This window comes from Hypanus sabinus, chromosome 18, assembly GCF_030144855.1.
Source record: "Hypanus sabinus isolate sHypSab1 chromosome 18, sHypSab1.hap1, whole genome shotgun sequence".
In the NCBI taxonomy this organism is placed as follows: Eukaryota; Metazoa; Chordata; class Chondrichthyes; order Myliobatiformes; family Dasyatidae; genus Hypanus; species Hypanus sabinus.
In genome coordinates this window covers 73,465,106-73,488,008 of record NC_082723.1, presented here as the reverse complement: position 1 = coordinate 73,488,008, position 22,903 = coordinate 73,465,106, and the positions used below count along the sequence as shown (strand labels likewise).

Here is a 22,903-nt window from a genome sequence, read left to right as displayed (position 1 = left end):
ATGTAAGTTGGTAACTGAAAATAAACTAGACAGAATAACTTGAATATAGCAATATGGTCGAGACATAAAAAGGAGAGAATTCTCTATGATTATTCACACTGCGGAGGGCCCTCTAACACAGGGTGAAGATAGAGGTATTCCCTCTGAACTGAGGCAGGTTGGTGCTCAAGCCTCATTGTTGGAAGTCGGGAAAAATTTTCAAATGTTATTTGTTCAAAAATGTCCAGGGTGTGGTTGTATGTTTTTGTTTATTGTTGAGAAGGGATTTCTTACTGTTTGGTTAGAAAAGGAGAGTTTTTTTTTATTAGAGAAAAATACAAATTGAACTGGTGAAAATAATTTCCTATAACGTTAATGGGGTTATGAATCCAATTAAGAGAAATAAGATTATGTCTAAATTGAAAAAAGAGAGGGCACAAATAGTTTTCCTTCAGGAAACACACATGAGCCAATCCGAACATGTAAATTAAAAAGAATGGGTTTTAAGCATGTATTTTATTCATCGTATAAATTGAGCCACAAGAGAGGGGTAGTAATTTTAATATCAAGTGCTCTTAATTATGAACATATTTCAGAGACTAAAGACAAGGATGGACGATTTGTGAAAATTACAGGAAGAATAGAAGGTACAGAAATAACATTGCTGAATGTTTATGCTCCACCCGGTTTTGAATGGTCATTCTATAGGCACTTTTTTGACCTAATGGTCAGTTCTCAAGGGGTAGTAATCTGTGGAGGGGATTTTAATACTAGGTTAAATCCTGCATTAGATTCTTCAAGAATAGTCACGCAAAATAAACCTTTGACTAGGAAAGTGAATTCATTGATAGAGGATTTGGGAATTATTGATGTGTGGAGGGAATTACATCCCACTAGTAAAGATTATACACATTACTCTTTCCCTCATTCAGCTTATTCAAGGATAGACTTTTATATTTAACATAGACTCAGGATAAAAGATTGTAATATTGCAACAATTGATTTGTCGGATCATAGCCCAGTCTCTATGTCCCTAATCCTGGAAAGGACAATGAGGAAAACACTATGGAGGTTAAATTCACATATGCTCAATAATCCGGAAGTAATGGAGAGATTAAGGGGAGAAATTAAAGAATACGTAGACCTTAATGACACGGGGGAAACATCACCAGTGATCTTATGGGATGCTGTACTGAGAAGAAAAATTATTTCCATAACCACTCACATGAAAAAAATTCAATGCACAAAAATTAGCAGACCTTCAAGGAAAATTAAAACAACTTCAAGTTGTAGATAGCAATAAAATTACTTCTAATTTAAAACAGGAAATTAAGAAATTGCAAAGTGAAATTGATGATATTTATACATTGGAAACTCAAAGAAATTTTCTTTACTTGAGACAAAAGAATTATGAAGTAGGTGGTAAATCAGCTAGATTATTAGCATATAAATTACGTAAACAACAAGCAGATAATACAATTTACAAAATAAAGAATCCAAAGACAAAGCTGGTGGAGAGCACAATAAGGAAAATTCAAGAGAGTTTTGAAACATATTATCGAGAACTGTACTCTCAACCCCAGGCCTCAAATGAGCCCTATATAGATACTTCACTGAATTCTTTGGATCTACCCAAGCTCACAGATTTACAAAACAAATACCTATTAGAACCAGTAACTGTCAAAGAACTGAACGTGGCCATCTCTAGATTAAAGACCAGAAAGTCTCCAGGTTCTGATGGGTTTACCTCAGAGTGGTACAGATCACTGAAATCACAGTTGGTCCCATTGCTACTTAACACCTTTAATTGGATATTACAGAGAGGAGAAATTCCACCTTCCTGGAGAGAAGCGATTATTTCTGTTATTCCGAAAGAGGGTAAAGATAAACTAGAATGTGGCAATTACCGGCCAGTCAGCGTTCTTAATTTGGATTACAAATTATTTACATCTATATTAGCGCGTAGACTGGAAAAGTTTTTACTTGGCTTCATCCACTTAGACCAGACTGGATTTATTCAACAAAGACAAACATAAGGAGAACTTTACACATACTAGAACAGGTTGTGGGACAAGAGTGGGACAGAGACAATAATAGTGGGGCTAGACGCTGAGAAAGCTTTTGATTCAGTTAGCTGGGCATTCCTATATAGAGTGTTAGGAACATTTGGCTTTTAAGAAAAGTTTATTAAAGTAATGCAGACTTTATATGACAGCTCGGATTGAGATAAATGGGGACCTCTCTGACTCCTTTATTTTAGAGAGAGGAACTGGACAGGGATGCCCAATTTCTCCTCTCCTTTTCGCGCTATACATTGAACCACTTGCCCAACTAATAAGACAGAGCGAAATCGTAAAAGGTATTAAGGTGGCAGGGATTGAACAGAAAGTGGCGTTATTCACAGATTACGTTTTAGTCTATCTGAGTGAACCAGAAAAATCATTTATGATTGTTTACACTGTTGGATGAGTTCAGGAAAGTATCAGGTTGTAAAATAAATGTAAAGAAAACGCAGATTATGCCCCTAAATTATACAGTATCCAAAAAACTGCAGGATACATATGATCTTGAGTGGGAAGCTAAATCATTAAAATATTTAGGAATAACCCCGACAAAGGATCTTTCAACGTTAATTTCAAAGATAAAAGCAGATATACATAGATGGAATTTTATACCCTTTTAAAGTTTTAATTCAAGGATAAATACTGTAAAAATGAATATTCTCCCTCGGTTACTCTATCTTTTCCGGATGTTGCCTGTAGAGGTGGACGATAATCAATTCAGGGAATGGGACAAATGGATTTCCCGCTTTATCTGGCAAGGAAAGAAACCTAGAATTTGAATTAACACCTTACAGTTAGGGAAGGAAGGAGGAGGTATGGCACTTCCTTGCTTGAGAAATTATTTTTATGCTTCACAGATAACCCCTCTGTTATACTGGTGTAATAAGGAATATCAGGCTAGATGGAAGGAAATAGAATTTGGATTGATTGACAATTTTCCTCTGCAGGCCTCAATAACAGACAAAGGATTGCTAGCCCAATTGAAAAAATCTAAAAACAGCTGGATAAATCTTACATTAAAAGTATGGCGGAAGGTGGCTAATTCATGTGGAATTAATAACATGTTAAAACTTTTTAGATGGTGTGCATATGATACCGAATTTCTTCCCAACAGAGTAGATAAAAGATTTGAACTATGGATAAAGAAAGATCTTACAACCTATCTCTCATTTACACAGAAAAGAGTATTGCAAAATTTCCAATCCTTACAGGACAAACATGGCCTAGAACATAATGACTTTTTCAAACACGACATTATGTTAACCAGAGTTGGAGATATACAGATTTATCAACAGTAGAATTAGAATTTTTCAAGATTCTGAATTCGGCTTACAGTTCAATGTCAAGTAAATCAATTTCTCGATTATACAATGTACTCTTACATGCTAAAAATGAAAACACATTGTATATTAAAGAGAAGTGGGAGAAAGAAGCGAGGTTGGTACTTTCAGAGGAGGTTTGGGGAAAACATGCAGCTTTCAGTGGTCTTCGACTAACTCTTTGATTTGGAGAGAACATTGTTGGAAAAATATTATAAGATACTTCAAGATCCCATATCAGGAAAAATATAAAGACACAAACGTGACGTGTTGGAGAAGGTGTGGCTCCAAGGAGGCAAATCATTTCCATATTTTCTGGGATTGCCCTAAATTAGAAACATAGAAACATAAAAAATAGGTGCAGGAGTAGGCCATTCAGCCCTTTGAGCCTGCACCACCATTCAGTATGATCATGGCTGATCATCCAACTCAGAACCCTGTACCTGCTTTCTCTCCATACCCCCTGATCCCTTTAGCCACAAGGGCCATATCTAACTTATATTAAATTAAGTTTATATTGGAAAGGTATTCATAGAACTTTAGGTCAGGTATTTAAGGCCCAGTTACCTCTGAACTTTAAGACGCTCTATTTGGGACGTACTGTTTTTGGATCAGAAGAAAGACATAAAGTTGTTACAGGTCCTCTTAGCGGCAAGTAAGAAATCAATCACCAGGAAGTGGCTAAATCTAATATCACCTACATTAGAAGATTGGCATGAAATTATTTTGGAAATATTTAAAATGGAAAAGATAGCCTACTCTTTGAGAATTCAAAAAGAAAAATTTAATCAAATTTGGAATAAATGGATTGAATTTATAACCCCAAAGCGAGCAGACTCTGGTTGACTCTCCGAATGATTTATACTGCTTTTCTCATCAACACAGTAATATTGCTAATGTAAGCATCCTTGGTTCGATTGTTTACTTTTTTAAAAAAATAGGGAATTAACACAAGTAAAGGAAAAGATTTGGGAAAGGGGAAAAATATGAAAAAATTAAGTAAATAAGTACATAGGGATTGGATAATTATGTTTGGGGGTAGGAGCAAACATGAATGAGTTAGGATATAAAATCCTACAATGGTAGTTATATAGGGTTACATATAATATTTTGGACCAGAAGTAATGGCTCAGAAGAGATACATGGAAATTATTATTAATCCACTATTATTAATATTTTCTTAACAATTATTGTCATTGCTTAGTCTAATAGGGTGGAATTACAATTGCACATAATTATCTATTTAAGTGCCTTATTACTTTTTATATTATCTCACTGTGTACTTATGAATGTATTAAAAATTATAGATTAAAATTAAATTTTTTTAAAAAATTAAAAAATGAACAATGAAATACTAAACTGGGTATCTAGCTAAACAAGTGTTCATCTAAAACTGGACATTCAGCTATCCTTTAATTGAGCAGATACTCTGCTAAATCTTCCCAAATTATAAAACTCAAGAAGGAAGTCTGCTCCAAACGGATACTTAACTAAACAGACACAGTCTATGTCTGCAATGCTCTTTCTCAATGGTCTATCAAGCAGTAGTAAATCAAGGCAGCTAGACTTCCTGTGTTGTCTAGAAGACACTTCACCATCATCCAGGAGGCTTCAGTTCTGATCCATGGTGGGTAGTTTTCCATCTTATAAATTCTGTGAGTTGTTTAAAGGTGTAGCAATCACATGAGGGTCGTTAAAAGTCACAGAGGTAAAGAGAGGGTCACTAGTCTTCTCTTTGCAAGAACTGGGGTGTGAACTGTTGTGGAGCTGCGAGGGTTAAAGGTGTTTGGATTGCATTGTAAGTAGCTGATAGCTGATGTCGTACCCCACCCCCTGTGTTCAGGGATGGGTTTTCCAGTTTGACAAAGATGGCTTTGTTCAAACCACCTTGGGGTAGTTGAGTTTCTGTCTGAGTGTAACGATATAGTCTAATAAACTTAGTCATCCCATATGTAGCTGGAGTTTCAGAAAAACTCAGAAGGATTTTCAACTAACATCAAACCCTTGTGTTTTTCAAACCTACAAACACTCTGAAACAGAAACTCATGATCCCCAAAGATCCTACACCCAAACATAAACAACAATATTGTATCTGCTTTCCAACACAATGAGAACTGCACAGATCTGTATATCGGCCAGACAAAACAACCACTTCACAAACGGATGGCCCAGCACAGGAGGGCTAACACCTCAGGTCAGGACCCGGCTGTATATCTACACCTAAAGGACAAGGGACACTCCTTTGATGATAACAATGTGCACATTTTGGACAGGGAGGACAGGTGGTTTGAAAGAGGGTGTTAAAGAAGCCATCTTTGTCAAACTGAAAAACCCACCCCTGACACCACCTATCAGCTACTTACAATGCAGTCTGAACATCTCTACCCCAGCGTCTCCACAACAGTTCACACCACACTTCATGCAAAGGTGACCCTCTCATTACCTCTTAATGACCCTCATGATTGCCATAGCTTTAAACAACTCACAGAGTTTATAAGCCAGAAAACTGCCACCATGGATCAGAACTGAAGCCTCCTGGACGAGTGGCGAAATGTTTTCTGGACAACACAGTAAGTCCAGTTGCCTTGATTTACTGCTGACCTGAAAGACTGAGGACCTTTATAGACAAATTTCTCAATGTCCTTCTGCACTGGTCGTCACTTCAGCCTGAAGCAGGTCCCATGGATGGCAGGAAAGAAAGAGGGCAAACCTCTCATGCGTTACTCTTATACCCCCAGAGGTGCCCAGAACCGGAAATGGGCATTGTGGCATACAAGCCAACCAATGGGAAAAGAGCATTGCAGACTTTAAATGAACCAATCACTGACCAGTGTGACAGAAGCATTTTTTGACTGGCGAATAAGCCATGCCCCCCCCCCCCCCCCAGGACAACTGTAAATTATTCTGCTAACAGCCTGCCTCTTTACTCCTGTGTTTCTGCGATGTGTCTCAATGCAGGTGCGATTTTGGACCGGCTGTTGGAAGAGACAAACCCTTCGACGGTGCTTGAGCTGGGGACTTACTGTGGTTACTCAGCTTTACGCATGGTCCGTGTGCTGAAACCTGGTGCTCACCTGCTGACCATCGAGTGCAATCCCACCTGTGCACAGGTTGCAAAGCAGATCTTCCACTTCGCTGGAGTGGAGAACAAGGTAAACGTTCTGAAGCCCACAAGAGAAATTCAAGTATTCTTTCAAACAAAACATCTACTCTCCCGCCTAATGTTATGGATACCCATTAACGTACTGCCGGCCAATCTCAGTGCTAAATTGGGCCCCTTATCCAAGGAAAAATGGGCTGGCTTTGGAAAAGATCCAGAGGTTTACGAGAATGATCCCAGGAATGAAAGGGTTAACATTTGAAGAGTGGTCGAGGTCTGTACTTTCTGGAGTTTAGAAGAATAAAGGGGGATTTCATTGACATCTCTTTCGAACTGAGAGGAAGTGCAATTTTTTTTAGCCAGAGGGTGGTGAATCTGTGGAATTTATTGCCACAGATGGCTGTGGAGGCCATGTCATTATTTAAAACTGCGATTGATAGATTCTAGATAAGTAAGGGTGTCAAAGGTTATGGGTCGAGTGACAGTATATCAGGCACAATGATGGCTGATTTATTATCCCCCTGTATAATGAATGGTGGAGCAGACCAATGGCTTATTTTGCTCCTATCAGCATCAGAAGCAGAATCAGGTTTAACATCGCGGGCGTATGTCATGAAATTTCAAACGAGAATATCTGCAGATTCTGGCAAATCCAAGCAACAGACACAAAATGGTTTTGGCCCGAAACATTGACTGTACTCTTTTCCATAGATGCTGCCTGGCCTGCTGAGTTCCTCCAGCATCTTTTGTCTGTTGCTTGTTGTGAAATTAGTTGTCTTTGTGACAGCAGGTCGAAGCAATAGAGAAAAAGAACTGTGAGTTACGATAAGTGTGAATGTATATAAGATCATTACATTAAACAAGTAATGCAAAAAATAGAAATAAAAAAAGTAGTGAGGTAGGGTTCATGGGTTCAATGTCTATTCAGAAATCAGATGGCAGAGGGGAAGAAGTTGTTCCTGGATCACTGAGTGTGTGTACCTCTTCTGTGATGGTAGCAATGATCTCCATGGTACATCTGTGAAATCTGTGAGTGTCTTTGGCAATTTCCTGAATCTTCTCAAATTCCTAATGAAGTATAGCCACTAGCTTGTCTTCTTTATGGCTGCATCGATATGTTGGGTCCAGGTTAGATCTTCAGAGATACTGACACCAGGAACTTGTCTCATGGTTAAAGAAAAGATCTTTAAATGTGATATGTTTGAAAAAGAATTGGATAGGATCTGAAATGTAAATAATTTTCTTAATACCAGGATAACCCAAAGTGCTTCAAATTCACCTAAAATGCTTTGATAAGTGGGGAGCCAGTAAACATGAGGCACTGAGTCACACAAAGTAAATAATCTCAGGATTAACCTGTCACAAGCTAGAAGATCTTTTCACATCTGAAGCCTGTTTCAACATTACTGAGAAAAGTAAGGGCCCCTATTACTCAGGACATGCCCTCCTCTCATTGTTACCATCAGGAAGGAGGTACAGGAGCCTGAAGACACACACTCAGTGATTCAGGAACAGCTTCTTCCCCTCTGCCATCCGATTCCTGAATGGACAATGAACCTGTGAACACTACCTCAGTACTTTTTTCTGCACAACTTATTTAAGTTAATATCTACAGTATGTGTGTCTGTGTGTGTGTGTGAGTGTGTGCGTGTGTGTATATATATGTATATGCAATTCAGTTCTTATTCTTGTGCACTGCATTGTGCTACTGCTGAAAAGCCAATACATTTCATGATATATGGTTCAACGGTTCAACTTAATATCACAGAAAGTTATTAACCTGAAATTCTTACTCCTTACAGACATCCATGAAACAGAACAAAATCCCCAAAGAATGAATGACAGAAAAACATTCAAACCCCAAAGCCCCCCTCCCCAGGCAGTAGCAGCAGCAAAAGAATCAAACCTCCCCCCACCCCACTAACTCCAGCAGAAAGCATCAACCTCCCCATCAACACTCCCCCCTCTCCCTCACCCCTTACTCTAGCAGAAGACATCAACTTCCCCATCAACCCTCCCGACTCTCCCTCACCCCTTACTCGAGCAGAAAGCATCAACCTCCCCATCAACACTCCCCCCTCTCCCTCACCCCTTACTCTAGCAGAAGGCATCAACCTCCCCATCAACCCTCCCGACTCTCCCTCACCCCTTACTCGAGCAGAAAGCATCAACCTCCCCATCAACCCTCCCCCCTCACCCCTTACTCTAGCAGATAGCAACAACATCCCCATCAACCCTCCCTCTCTCCCTTACCCCTTACTCTAGTAGAAAGCATAAACCTCCCCATCAAAGCTCCCCCATCTTCCTCACCCCTTACTCTAGTAGAAAGCATCAACCACCCCATCAACCCTCCCCCAACTCCCTCACCTGTTATTCTAGTAGAAAGCATCAACCTCCCGATCAACCCTCCCCCCTCACCCCTTACTCTAGCAGAATGTATCAACCTCCCCTTCAACCCTCACCCCTCTCTCCTCACCCCTTACTCTCGTAGAAAGCATCAACCTCCCATCAACCCTCCGCCCTCTCCCTCACCATTCACTCTAATAGAAAGCATCAACCCTCCCCCTTCACTCACCTCTTTCTCTAGCAGAAAGCATCAACCCCATCAACCCTGTCCCCTCTCTATCCCCCTTACTCTAGCTGAAAGCATCAACCTCCCCATGATCCCTCTTCCCTCTCACTCACCCCTTACACTAGTAGAAAGCATCAAACTCCCCAACAACCCTCCCCCCTCAACCCTTACTCTAGCAGAAAGCATCAAACTCCCCAACAACACTCCCCCCTCTCCCTCACCACTTACTCTAGTAGAAAGCATCAACCTCCCATCAACCCTCCCCCCTCTCCCTCACCACTTACTCTAGTAGAAAGCATCAACCTCCCCATCAACCCTCTCCCCTCTCCCTCACTCCCTCCTCTTGCAGAAAGCATCAAACTCCCCATCAACCCTCCCCCCGCTCCCTCACCAGTTACTCTAGTAGAAAGCATCAACCTCCCATCAACCCTCCCCCCTCTCCCTCACCACTTACTCTAGTAGAAAGCATCAACCTCCCCATCAACCCTCTCCCCTCTCCCTCACTCCCTCCTCTTGCAGAAAGCATCAAACTCCCCATCAACCCTCCCCCCGCTCCCTCACCAGTTACTCTAGTAGAAAGCATCAAACTCCCCATCAACCCTCCCCCCTCAACCCTTACTCGAGCAGAAAGCATCAACCTCCCCATCAACCCTCTCCCTCACCCGTTACTCTCGTAGAAAGCATCAACCTCTCCATCAACCCTCCCACCTCTCCCTCCCCCCTTTCTCTAGTGGAAAGCATCAACGTCCCCATCAACCCTCCCCCCTCTCCCTCATACCTTACTCTAGTAGAAAGCATCAACCTGCCCATCAACCCTCCCCCTCTCCCTCACCACTTACTCTACTAGAGAGAATCAACCTCCCCATCAACCCTCCCCCTCACTCACCTCTTAGTTCAGCAGAAAGCATCAACCTCCCCATCAATCCTCCCCCCTCAACCCTTACTCGAGCAGAAAGCATCAACCTCCCCATGAACCCTCTCCCCTCTCCCTCACCCCTTACTCTAGCAGAATGCATCAACCTCTACATCAACCAAAGCATCAACCCTCCCCCCTCTCCCACCCCCCTTACTCTAGTAGAGAGCATCAACCTCCCATCAACCCTCCCCCTCTCCCTCACCACTTACTCTAGTAGAAAGCATCAAACTCCCCATCAACCCTGCCCCCTCTCCCTGCCCCCTTACTCTAGTAGAAAGCATCAACCTCTCCATCAACCCGCCCCCTTTCCCTCCCCCCTTACTCTAGTAGAAAGCATCAACATCCCCATCAACCCTCCCCCCCTCTCCCTCACCCGTTATTCTGGTAGAAAGCATCAACCTCCCCATCAACCCTCTCCCCTCTCCCTCACCCCTTACTTTAGCAAAAGCATCAACCTCCAAATCAACCTTCCCCCCTCTCCCTCACCCGTTATTCTGGTAGAAAGCATCAACCTCCCCATCAATCCTCCCCCTCACCCCTTCCTCTAGCAGAAAGCATCAGCCTCCCCATCAACCCTCCCACCTCCACATCACCACTTACTCTAGTAGAAAGCATCAACCTCCCCATCAACCCTCCCCCCTCTCCCTCACCCTTTACTCTAGTAGAAAGCATCAACCTCCCCATCAATCCTCCCCCCTCTCCCTCACCACTTACTCTAGTAGAAAGCATCAACGTCCCCATCAACCCTCCCCCTCACTCACCTCTTACTCCAGCAGAATATATCAACCTCTCCATCAACCCTCCCCCCTCACCCCTTACTCTAGTAGAAAGCATCAACCTGCCCATCAACCCTCCCCCCCTCGCTCACGTCTTACTCTAGCAGAAAGCATCAACCACCCCATCAACCCTCCTCCCTCACCCCTTACTCTAGCAGAAAGCATCAAACTCCCCAACAACACTCCCCCCTCTCCCTCACCACTTACTCTATTAGAAAGCATCAACCTCCCATCAACCCTCCCCCCTCTCCCTCACCACTTACTATAGTAGAAAGCATCAACCTCCCCATCAACCCTCTCCCCTCTCCCTCACCCCTTCCTCTAGCAGAAAGCATCAAACTTCGCATCAACCCTCCCGCCTCTCCCTCACCAGTTACTCTAGTAGAAAGCATCAACCTCCCCATCAACCCTCTCCCCTCTTCCTCCCCCTTTACTCTAGTAGAAAGCATCAAACTCCCCATCAACCCTCCCCCCTCAACCCTTACTCGAGCAGAAAGCATCAACCTCCCCATCAACCCTCTCCCTCACCCCTTACTCTCGTAGAAAGCATCAACCTCCCCATCAACCCTCCCCCCTCTCCCTCCCCCCTTTCTCTAGTGGAAAGCATCAACGTCCCCATCAACCCTCCCCCCTCTCCCTCACCACTTACTCTAGTAGAAAGCAGCAACCTGCCCATCAACCCTCCCCCTCTCCCTCACCACTTACTCTAGTAGAGAGAATCAACCTCCCCATCAACCCTCCCCCTCACTCTCCTCTTAGTTCAGCAGAAAGCATCAACCTCCCCATCAACCCTCCCCCCTCAACCCTTACTCGAGCAGAAAGCATCTACCTCCCCATCAACCCTCTTCCCTCTCCCTCACCCCTTACTCTAGCAGAATGCATCAACCAAAGCATCAACCCTCCCCCCTCTCCCACCCCCCTTACTCTAGTAGAGCATCAACCTCCCATCAACCCTCCCCCTCTCCCTCACCACTTACTCTAGTAGAAAGCATCAAACTCCCCATCAACCCTGCCCCCTCTCCCTGCCCCCTTACTCTAGTAGAAAGCATCAACTTCCCGATCAACCCTTCCCCCTCACCCCTTACTCTAGCAGAATGCATCAACCTCCCCATTAACCCCCCCCCCCCACCTCACCACTTTATCTGGCAGAATGTATCAACCTCCCCTTCAACCCTCACCCCTCTCTCCTCACCCCTTACTCTCGTAGAAAGCATCAACCCTCCCCACTCTCCTTCACCACTTACTCTAATAGAAAGCATCAACCTCCCCATCAACCCTCTCCCCTCTCCCTCACCCCGTACTCTAGCAGAAAGCATCAAACTCCCCTTCAACCCTCACCCCTTACTCTAGCAGAAAGCATCAACCTCCCCATCAACCCTTTCCCCTCTCCCTCACCCCGTACTCTAGCAGAAAGCATCAACCTCCCCATCAACCCTGCCCCCTCTCCCTGCCCCCTTACTCTAGTAGAAAGCATCAACCTCTCCATCAACCCGCCCCCTTTCCCTCCCCCCTTACTCTAGTAGAAAGCATCAACATCCCCATCAACCCTCCCCCCCTCTCCCTCACCCGTTATTCTGGTAGAAAGCATCAACCTCCCCATCAACCCTCTCCCCTCTCCCTCACCCCTTACTTTAGCAAAAGCATCAACCTCCAAATCAACCTTCCCCCCTCTCCCTCACCCGTTATTCTGGTAGAAAGCATCAACCTCCCCATCAATCCTCCCCCTCACCCCTTCCTCTAGCAGAAAGCATCAGCCTCCCCATCAACCCTCCCACCTCCACATCACCACTTACTCTAGTAGAAAGCATCAACCTCCCCATCAACCCTCCCCCCTCTCCCTCACCCTTTACTCTAGTAGAAAGCATCAACCTCCCCATCAATCCTCCCCCCTCTCCCTCACCACTTACTCTAGTAGAAAGCATCAACGTCCCCATCAACCCTCCCCCTCACTCACCTCTTACTCCAGCAGAATATATCAACCTCTCCATCAACCCTCCCCCCTCACCCCTTACTCTAGTAGAAAGCATCAACCTGCCCATCAACCCTCCCCCCCTCGCTCACGTCTTACTCTAGCAGAAAGCATCAACCACCCCATCAACCCTCCTCCCTCACCCCTTACTCTAGCAGAAAGCATCAAACTCCCCAACAACACTCCCCCCTCTCCCTCACCACTTACTCTATTAGAAAGCATCAACCTCCCATCAACCCTCCCCCCTCTCCCTCACCACTTACTATAGTAGAAAGCATCAACCTCCCCATCAACCCTCTCCCCTCTCCCTCACCCCTTCCTCTAGCAGAAAGCATCAAACTTCGCATCAACCCTCCCGCCTCTCCCTCACCAGTTACTCTAGTAGAAAGCATCAACCTCCCCATCAACCCTCTCCCCTCTTCCTCCCCCTTTACTCTAGTAGAAAGCATCAAACTCCCCATCAACCCTCCCCCCTCAACCCTTACTCGAGCAGAAAGCATCAACCTCCCCATCAACCCTCTCCCTCACCCCTTACTCTCGTAGAAAGCATCAACCTCCCCATCAACCCTCCCCCCTCTCCCTCCCCCCTTTCTCTAGTGGAAAGCATCAACGTCCCCATCAACCCTCCCCCCTCTCCCTCACCACTTACTCTAGTAGAAAGCAGCAACCTGCCCATCAACCCTCCCCCTCTCCCTCACCACTTACTCTAGTAGAGAGAATCAACCTCCCCATCAACCCTCCCCCTCACTCTCCTCTTAGTTCAGCAGAAAGCATCAACCTCCCCATCAACCCTCCCCCCTCAACCCTTACTCGAGCAGAAAGCATCTACCTCCCCATCAACCCTCTTCCCTCTCCCTCACCCCTTACTCTAGCAGAATGCATCAACCAAAGCATCAACCCTCCCCCCTCTCCCACCCCCCTTACTCTAGTAGAGCATCAACCTCCCATCAACCCTCCCCCTCTCCCTCACCACTTACTCTAGTAGAAAGCATCAAACTCCCCATCAACCCTGCCCCCTCTCCCTGCCCCCTTACTCTAGTAGAAAGCATCAACTTCCCGATCAACCCTTCCCCCTCACCCCTTACTCTAGCAGAATGCATCAACCTCCCCATTAACCCCCCCCCCCCACCTCACCACTTTATCTGGCAGAATGTATCAACCTCCCCTTCAACCCTCACCCCTCTCTCCTCACCCCTTACTCTCGTAGAAAGCATCAACCCTCCCCACTCTCCTTCACCACTTACTCTAATAGAAAGCATCAACCTCCCCATCAACCCTCTCCCCTCTCCCTCACCCCGTACTCTAGCAGAAAGCATCAAACTCCCCTTCAACCCTCACCCCTTACTCTAGCAGAAAGCATCAACCTCCCCATCAACCCTTTCCCCTCTCCCTCACCCCGTACTCTAGCAGAAAGCATCAACCTCCCCATCAACCCTCACCCCGTTCTCTAGCAGAAAGCATCAGCCTCCCCATCAACCCTCCCCCCGACTCTCCTCTTACTCTAGCAGAATGCATCAACCTCCCCGTGAACCCTCCCCGCTCTCCCACACCTCTTACTCTAGTAGAAAGCATCAACCTCCCCATCAACCCATTCCCCTCTCCCTCACCCCGTACTCTAGCAGAAAGCATCAACGTCCCCATCAACCCTTTCCCCTCTCCCTCACCCCGTACTCTAGCAGAAAGCATCAACCTCCCCATCAACCCTCCCCCCGACTCTCCTCTTACTCTAGCAGAATGCTTCAACCTCCCCGTGAACCCTCCCCCCTCTCATTCACCCCTGACTCTAGCAGAAAGCATCAACCTCACCATCAACCAAAGCATCAACACTCCCCCCTTACTCTGCTGGAAAGCATCAACCTCCCCATCTACACTCCACCCTCTCCCTCACCAGTTATTCTAGTAGAAAGCATCAACCTCCCCATCAACTCTCCCCCCTCACCCCTTACTCTAGCAGAAAGCATCAACCTCCCCATTAACCCTCTCCCCTCTCCCTCACCCCTTACTCTAGCAGAATGCATCAACCTCTACATCAACCAAAGCATCAACCCTCCCCCCTCTCCCACCCCCCTTACTCTAGTAGAGAGCATCAACCTCCCATCAACCCTCCCCCTCTCCCTCACCACTTACTCTAGTAGAAAGCATCAAACTCCCCATCAACCCTGCCCCCTCTCCCTGCCCCCTTACTCTAGTAGAAAGCATCAACTTCCCGATCAACCCTCCCCCCTCACCCCTTACTCTAGCAGAATGCATCAACCTCCCCATTAACCCCCCCCCCCACCTCACCACTTAATCTGGCAGAATGTATCAACCTCCCCTTCAACCCTCACCCCTCTCTCCTCACCCCTTACTCTCGTAGAAAGCATCAAGCTCCCCATCAACCCTCCCCCCTCACCCCTTACTCTAGCTGAAAGCATCAACCTCCCCATGATCCCTCTCCCCTCTCCCTCACCCTTTACTCTAGTAGAAAGCATCAACCTGCCCATCAACCCGCACCCCTCTTCCTCCCCCTTTACTCTCATAGAAAACATCAACCTCCCAATCAGCCCTCCCCCCTTACTCACCTCTTACTCTCGCAGAAAGCATCCCCCTCCCCATCAACCCTCCCCCCTCACCCCTTACTCTAGCAGAATGCATCAACCTCCCCAGTAACCCTCCCACCTCACCGCTTACTCTGGCAGAATGTATCAACCTCCCCTTCAACCCTCCACCCTCTCCCTCACCACTTACTCTAATAGAAAGCATCAACCCTCCCCCTTCACTCACCTCCTTCTCTAGCAGAAAGCATCAACCTCCCCATCAACCCTCTCCCCTCTCTATCCCCCTTACTCTAGCTGAAAGCATCAACCTCCCCATGATCCCTCTCCCCTCTCCCTCACCCCTTACTCTAGCAGAAAGCATCAAACTCCCCATCAACCCTCCCCCCTCACTCACCTCTTACTCTCGCAGAAAGCATCACCCTCCCCATCAACCCTCCCCCGTCAACCCTTACTCTAGCAGAATGCATCAACCTCCCCATTAACCCCACCACCTCACCGCTTACTCTGCCAGAATGTATCAACCTCCCTTTCAACCCTCACCCCTCTCTCCTCACCCCTTGCTCTCGTAGAAAGCATCAACCTCCCATCAACCCTCCCCCCTCTCCCTCACCATTTACTCTAATAGAAAGCATCAACCCTCCCCCTTCACTCACCTCTTTCTCTAGCAGAAAGCATTAACCTCCCCATGAACCCTCTCCCCTCTCTATCCCCCTTACTCCAGCTGAAAGCATCAACCTCCCCATCAACCCTTCCCCTACTCCCTCACCTCTTACTCTAGCAGAAAGCATCAACCTCTCCATCAACCAAAGCAACAACCCTCCACATCTCCCTCGCCCCTTACTCCAGCAGAATGTATCAACCTCTCCATCAACCCTCCCCCTCACCCCTTACTCTAACAGAAAGCATCAACCTCCCCATCACCCCTCCTCCCTCACCCCTTACTCTAGCAGAAAGCATCAATCTCCCTATCAACCCTCCCCCGTCTCCCTCACCCCTTACTCCAGTAGAAAGCATCAACCTCCCCATCAACCCTCCCCCCTCCCTCACCACTTACTCTAGTAGAAAGCATCAACCTCCCCATCAGCCCTCCCCCCTCACTCACCTCTTACTCTCGCAGAAAGCATCACCCTCCCCATCAACCCTCCCCCCTCACCCCTTACTCTAGCAGAATGTATCAACCTCCCCATTAACCCTCACCCCAACCTCACAGCTTACTCTGGCAGAATGTATCAACCTCCCCTTCAACCCTCACCCCTCTCTCCTCACCCCTTACTCTCGTAGAAAGCATCAACCTCCCATCAACCCTCCCCCCTCTCCCTCTCCACTTACTCTAATAGAAAGCAACAACCCTCCCGCTTCACTCACCTCTCTCTCTAGCAGAAAGCATCAACCTCCCCATGATCCCTCTCCCCTCTCCCTCACCCCTTACTCTAGCAGAAAGCATCAAATTCCCCATCAACCCTCCCCCTGTACCTCACAGCTTACTCTTGTTGAAAGAATCAACCTCCCCATCAACCCTCCCCCTCACTCACCTCTTACTCCAGCAGAAAGCATCAACCTCTCCATCAACCAAAGCATCAACCCTCCCCCCTTACTCTAGTGGAAAGCATCAACCTCCCCATCAACCCTCCCCCCTCTCCCTCACCCTTTACTCTCGTAGAAAGTTTCAACCTGTTCATAAACCCTCCCCCCTCTCCCTCATACCTTACTCTAGTTGAACGCATCAACCTCCCCATCAACCCTCCCCCCTCTCACTCACCCCTTACTCCAGTAGAAAGCATCAACCTCCCCATCAACCCTCTCCCCTCTCCCTCACCCCTTACTCTAGCAGAAAGCATCAACCTCTCCATCAACCAAAGCAACAACCCTCCCCCTCTCCCTCACCCATTACTCTAGTCGAAAGCATCAACCTCCCCCCTCTCCCTCACCCCTTACTCTCCCAGAAAGCATCAACCTCCCCATCGACCCTCCCCACTCTCCCTCACCCCTTACTCTAGTAGAAAGCATCAACCTCCCCATCACCCCTCCTCCCTCATCCCTTACTCTAGCAGAAAGCATCAACCTCCCTATCAACCCTCCCCCTCTCCCTCACCCCTTACTCCAGTAGAAAGCATCAACCTCCCCATCAAACCTTCCCCCCCTCACTCACCTCTTACTCTCGCAGAAAGCATCACCCTCCCCATCACCCCTCCTCCCTCACCCCTTACTCTAGCAGAAAGCATCAACCTCCCTATCAACCCTCCCCCCTCTCCCTCACCCCTTACTCCAGTAGAAAGCATCAACCTCCCCATCAAACCTTCCCCCTCACCCTTTACTCTAGCAGAATGTATCAACCTCCCCATTAACCCCCCGCCCCCCCAACCTCACAGCTTACTCTGGCAGAATGTATCAACCTCCCCTTCAACCCTCACCCCTCTCTCCTCACCACTTACTCTAATAGAAAGCATCAACCCTCCCCCTTCACTCACCTCTTTCTCTAGCAGAAAGCATCAACCTCCCCATCAACCCTCTCCCCTCTCTATCCCCCTTACTCTAGCTGAAAGCATCAACCTCCCCATGATCCCTCTCCCCTCTCCCTCACCCCTTACTCTCGCAGAAAGCATCAAATTCCCCATCAACCCTCCCCCTGTACCTCACACCTTACTCTTGTTGAAAGAATCAACCTCCCCATCAACCCTCCCCCTCACTCACCTCTTACTCCAGCAGAATGTATCAACCTCTCCATCAACCCTCCCCCCTCACCCCTTACTCTAGCAGAAAGCATCAACCTCCCCATCAACCCTCCCCCCTCTCCCTCACCTCTTACTCTAGTAGAAAGTATCTACCTGCCCATCAACCCTCCCCCCTCCCTCACCACTTACTCTAGTAGAAAGCATCAACCTCCCCATCAACCCGCACCCCTCTTCCTCCCCCTTTACTCTCATAGAAAACATCAACCTCCCAATCAGCCCTCCCCCCTTACTCACCTCTTACTCTCGCAGAAAGCATCCCCCTCCCCATCAACCCTCCCCCCTCACCCCTTACTCTAGCAGAATGCATCAACCTCCCCAGTAACCCTCCCACCTCACCGCTTACTCTGGCAGAATGTATCAACCTCCCCTTCAACCCTCCACCCTCTCCCTCACCACTTACTCTAATAGAAAGCATCAACCCTCCCCCTTCACTCACCTCCTTCTCTAGCAGAAAGCATCAACCTCCCCATCAACCCTCTCCCCTCTCTATCCCCCTTACTCTAGCTGAAAGCATCAACCTCCCCATGATCCCTCTCCCCTCTCCCTCACCCCTTACTCTAGCAGAAAGCATCAAACTCCCCATCAACCCTCCCCCCTCAGTCACCTCTTACTCTCGCAGAAAGCATCACCCTCCCCATCAACCCTCCCCCGTCAACCCTTACTCTAGCAGAATGCATCAACCTCCCCATTAACCCCACCACCTCACCGCTTACTCTGCCAGAATGTATCAACCTCCCTTTCAACCCTCACCCCTCTCTCCTCACCCCTTGCTCTCGTAGAAAGCATCAACCTCCCATCAACCCTCCCCCCTCTCCCTCACCATTTACTCTAATAGAAAGCATCAACCCTCCCCCTTCACTCACCTCTTTCTCTAGCAGAAAGCATTAACCTCCCCATGAACCCTCTCCCCTCTCTATCCCCCTTACTCCAGCTGAAAGCATCAACCTCCCCATCAACCCTTCCCCTACTCCCTCACCTCTTACTCTAGCAGAAAGCATCAACCTCTCCATCAACCAAAGCAACAACCCTCCACATCTCCCTCGCCCCTTACTCCAGCAGAATGTATCAACCTCTCCATCAACCCTCCCCCTCACCCCTTACTCTAACAGAAAGCATCAACCTCCCCATCACCCCTCCTCCCTCACCCCTTACTCTAGCAGAAAGCATCAATCTCCCTATCAACCCTCCCCCGTCTCCCTCACCCCTTACTCCAGTAGAAAGCATCAACCTCCCCATCAACCCTCCCCCCTCCCTCACCACTTACTCTAGTAGAAAGCATCAACCTCCCCATCAGCCCTCCCCCCTCACTCACCTCTTACTCTCGCAGAAAGCATCACCCTCCCCATCAACCCTCCCCCCTCACCCCTTACTCTAGCAGAATGTATCAACCTCCCCATTAACCCTCACCCCAACCTCACAGCTTACTCTGGCAGAATGTATCAACCTCCCCTTCAACCCTCACCCCTCTCTCCTCACCCCTTACTCTCGTAGAAAGCATCAACCTCCCATCAACCCTCCCCCCTCTCCCTCTCCACTTACTCTAATAGAAAGCAACAACCCTCCCGCTTCACTCACCTCTCTCTCTAGCAGAAAGCATCAACCTCCCCATGATCCCTCTCCCCTCTCCCTCACCCCTTACTCTAGCAGAAAGCATCAAATTCCCCATCAACCCTCCCCCTGTACCTCACAGCTTACTCTTGTTGAAAGAATCAACCTCCCCATCAACCCTCCCCCTCACTCACCTCTTACTCCAGCAGAAAGCATCAACCTCTCCATCAACCAAAGCATCAACCCTCCCCCCTTACTCTAGTGGAAAGCATCAACCTCCCCATCAACCCTCCCCCCTCTCCCTCACCCTTTACTCTCGTAGAAAGTTTCAACCTGTTCATAAACCCTCCCCCCTCTCCCTCATACCTTACTCTAGTTGAACGCATCAACCTCCCCATCAACCCTCCCCCCTCTCACTCACCCCTTACTCCAGTAGAAAGCATCAACCTCCCCATCAACCCTCTCCCCTCTCCCTCACCCCTTACTCTAGCAGAAAGCATCAACCTCTCCATCAACCAAAGCAACAACCCTCCCCCTCTCCCTCACCCATTACTCTAGTCGAAAGCATCAACCTCCCCCCTCTCCCTCACCCCTTACTCTCCCAGAAAGCATCAACCTCCCCATCACCCCTCCTCCCTCATCCCTTACTCTAGCAGAAAGCATCAACCTCCCTATCAACCCTCCCCCTCTCCCTCACCCCTTACTCCAGTAGAAAGCATCAACCTCCCCATCAAACCTTCCCCCCCTCACTCACCTCTTACTCTCGCAGAAAGCATCACCCTCCCCATCACCCCTCCTCCCTCACCCCTTACTCTAGCAGAAAGCATCAACCTCCCTATCAACCCTCCCCCCTCTCCCTCACCCCTTACTCCAGTAGAAAGCATCAACCTCCCCATCAAACCTTCCCCCTCTCCCTCCCCCTTTACTCTCATAGAAAGCATCAACCTCCCCATCAGCCCTCCCCCCTCACCCTTTACTCTAGCAGAATGTATCAACCTCCCCATTAACCCCCCGCCCCCCCAACCTCACAGCTTACTCTGGCAGAATGTATCAACCTCCCCTTCAACCCTCACCCCTCTCTCCTCACCACTTACTCTAATAGAAAGCATCAACCCTCCCCCTTCACTCACCTCTTTCTCTAGCAGAAAGCATCAACCTCCCCATCAACCCTCTCCCCTCTCTATCCCCCTTACTCTAGCTGAAAGCATCAACCTCCCCATGATCCCTCTCCCCTCTCCCTCACCCCTTACTCTCGCAGAAAGCATCAAATTCCCCATCAACCCTCCCCCTGTACCTCACACCTTACTCTTGTTGAAAGAATCAACCTCCCCATCAACCCTCCCCCTCACTCACCTCTTACTCCAGCAGAATGTATCAACCTCTCCATCAACCCTCCCCCCTCACCCCTTACTCTAGCAGAAAGCATCAACCTCCCCATCAACCCTCTCCCCTCTACCTCACCCCTTGCTCTGGTAGAAAGCATCAACCTCCCTATCAACCCTCCCCCCTCTCCCTCACCCATTACTCTAGTCGAAAGCATCATCCTCCCCATCAAACCTCCCCCCTCTCCCTCACCCCTTACTCTCCCAGAAAGCATCAACCTCCCCATCGACCCTCCCCACTCTCCCTCACCACTTACTCTCCCAGAAAGCATCAACCTCCCCATCGACCCTCCCCCCTCTCCCTCACCCCTTACTCTAGTAGAAAGCATCAACCTCCCCATCAACCCTCCCCCCTCTCCCTCACCCCTTACTCTCGTAGAAAACGTCAACCTCCCCATCAACCCTCTCCCCTCTCACTCACCCCTTACTCTAGCAGAAAGCATCAACCTCCCCATCAACCCTCCCCCCTCTCCCTCACCTCTTACTCTAGTAGAAAGCATCAACCTCCCCATCAACCCTCCCCCCTCTCCCTCACCCCTAACTCTTGTAGAAAGCATCATCCTCCCCAATAACCTTCAACCCTCTCCCTCACCTCTTACTCCAGCAGAGAGCATCAACCTCCCTATCAACCCTCCCCCCTCTCCCTCACCCCTTACTCTAGCAGAAAGCATCAACCTCCCCATCAACCCTCCCCCCTCTCCCTCACCCCTTACTCTAGCAGAAAGCATCAACCTCCCCATCAACCCTCCCCCCTCTCCCTCACCTCTTACTCTAGTAGAAAGCATCAACCTCCCCATCAACCCTCCCCCCTCTCCCTCACCCCTAACTCTTGTAGAAAGCATCATCCTCCCCAATAACCTTCAACCCTCTCCCTCACCTCTTACTCCAGCAGAGAGCATCAACCTGCCCATCAACCCTCCCCTCTCACTCACCCCTTACTCTAGCAGAAAGCATCAACCTCCCCATGATCCCTCTCCCCTCTCCCTCACCCCTTACTCTCGCAGAAAGCATCAAATTCCCCATCAACCCTCCCCCTGTACCTCACACCTTACTCTTCTTGAAAGAATCAACCTCCCCATCAACCCTCCCCCTCACTCACCTCTTACTCCAGCAGAATGTATCAACCTCTCCATCAACCCTCCCCCCTCACCCCTTACTCTAGTAGAAAGCATCAACCTCTCCATCAACCAAAGCATCAACCCTCCCCCCTTACTCTAGTGGAAAGCATCAACCTCCCCATCAACCCTCCCCCCTCTCCCTCACCACTTACTCTCCCAGAAAGCATCAACCTCCCCATCGACCCTCCCCACTCTCCCTCACCACTTACTCTCCCAGAAAGCATCAACCTCCCCATCGACCCTCCCCCCTCTCCCTCACCCCTTACTCTAGTAGAAAGCATCAACCTCCCCATCAACCCTCCCCCCTCTCCCTCACCCCTTACTCTCGTAGAAAACGTCAACCTCCCCATCAACCCTCTCCCCTCTCACTCACCCCTTACTCTAGCAGAAAGCATCAACCTCCCCATCAACCCTCCCCCCTCTCCCTCACCTCTTACTCTAGTAGAAAGCATCAACCTCCCCAATAACCTTCAACCCTCTCCCTCACCTCTTACTCCAGCAGAGAGCATCAACCTGCCCATCAACCCTCCCCCCTCACCACTTACTCCAGTAGAAAGCATCAACCTCCCCATCACCCCTCCTCCCTCACCCCTTACTGTAGCAGAAAGCATCAACCTCCCTATCAACCCTCCCCCCTCTCCCTCACCTCTTACTCTAGTAGAAAGCATCAACCTCCCCATCAACCCTCTCCCCTCTCTATTCCCCTTACTCTAGCTGAAAGCATCAACCTCCCCATGATCCCTCTCCCCTCTCCCTCACCCCTTACTCCAGCAGAAAGCATCAAATTCCCCATCAACCCTCCCCCCTCTACCTCACAGCTTACTCTTGTTGAAAGAATCAACCTCCCCATGAACCCTCCCCCTCACTCACCTCTTACTCCAGCAGAATGTAT

General features: G+C 48.3%; 2 protein-coding genes across 3 annotated transcripts in view; one reads left to right on the top strand and one right to left on the bottom strand.

The window, feature by feature from the left end:
• The window catches only part of LOC132407732 (catechol O-methyltransferase-like), a 75,958-nt gene that overhangs the window by 32,402 nt on the left and 20,653 nt on the right, over positions 1-22,903 (top strand). For both annotated transcript variants that reach the window (XM_059994665.1, XM_059994666.1), the window contains exon 3: positions 6,320-6,513. In XM_059994665.1, the coding sequence (XP_059850648.1) occupies positions 6,320-6,513 (194 nt within the window). The remainder of the gene's footprint in view (positions 1-6,319; positions 6,514-22,903) is intronic.
• LOC132407731 (uncharacterized) overlaps positions 1-22,903 on the bottom strand; it is a 35,286-nt gene that overhangs the window by 9,910 nt on the left and 2,473 nt on the right. The gene's annotated exons all lie outside the window — the stretch shown is intronic.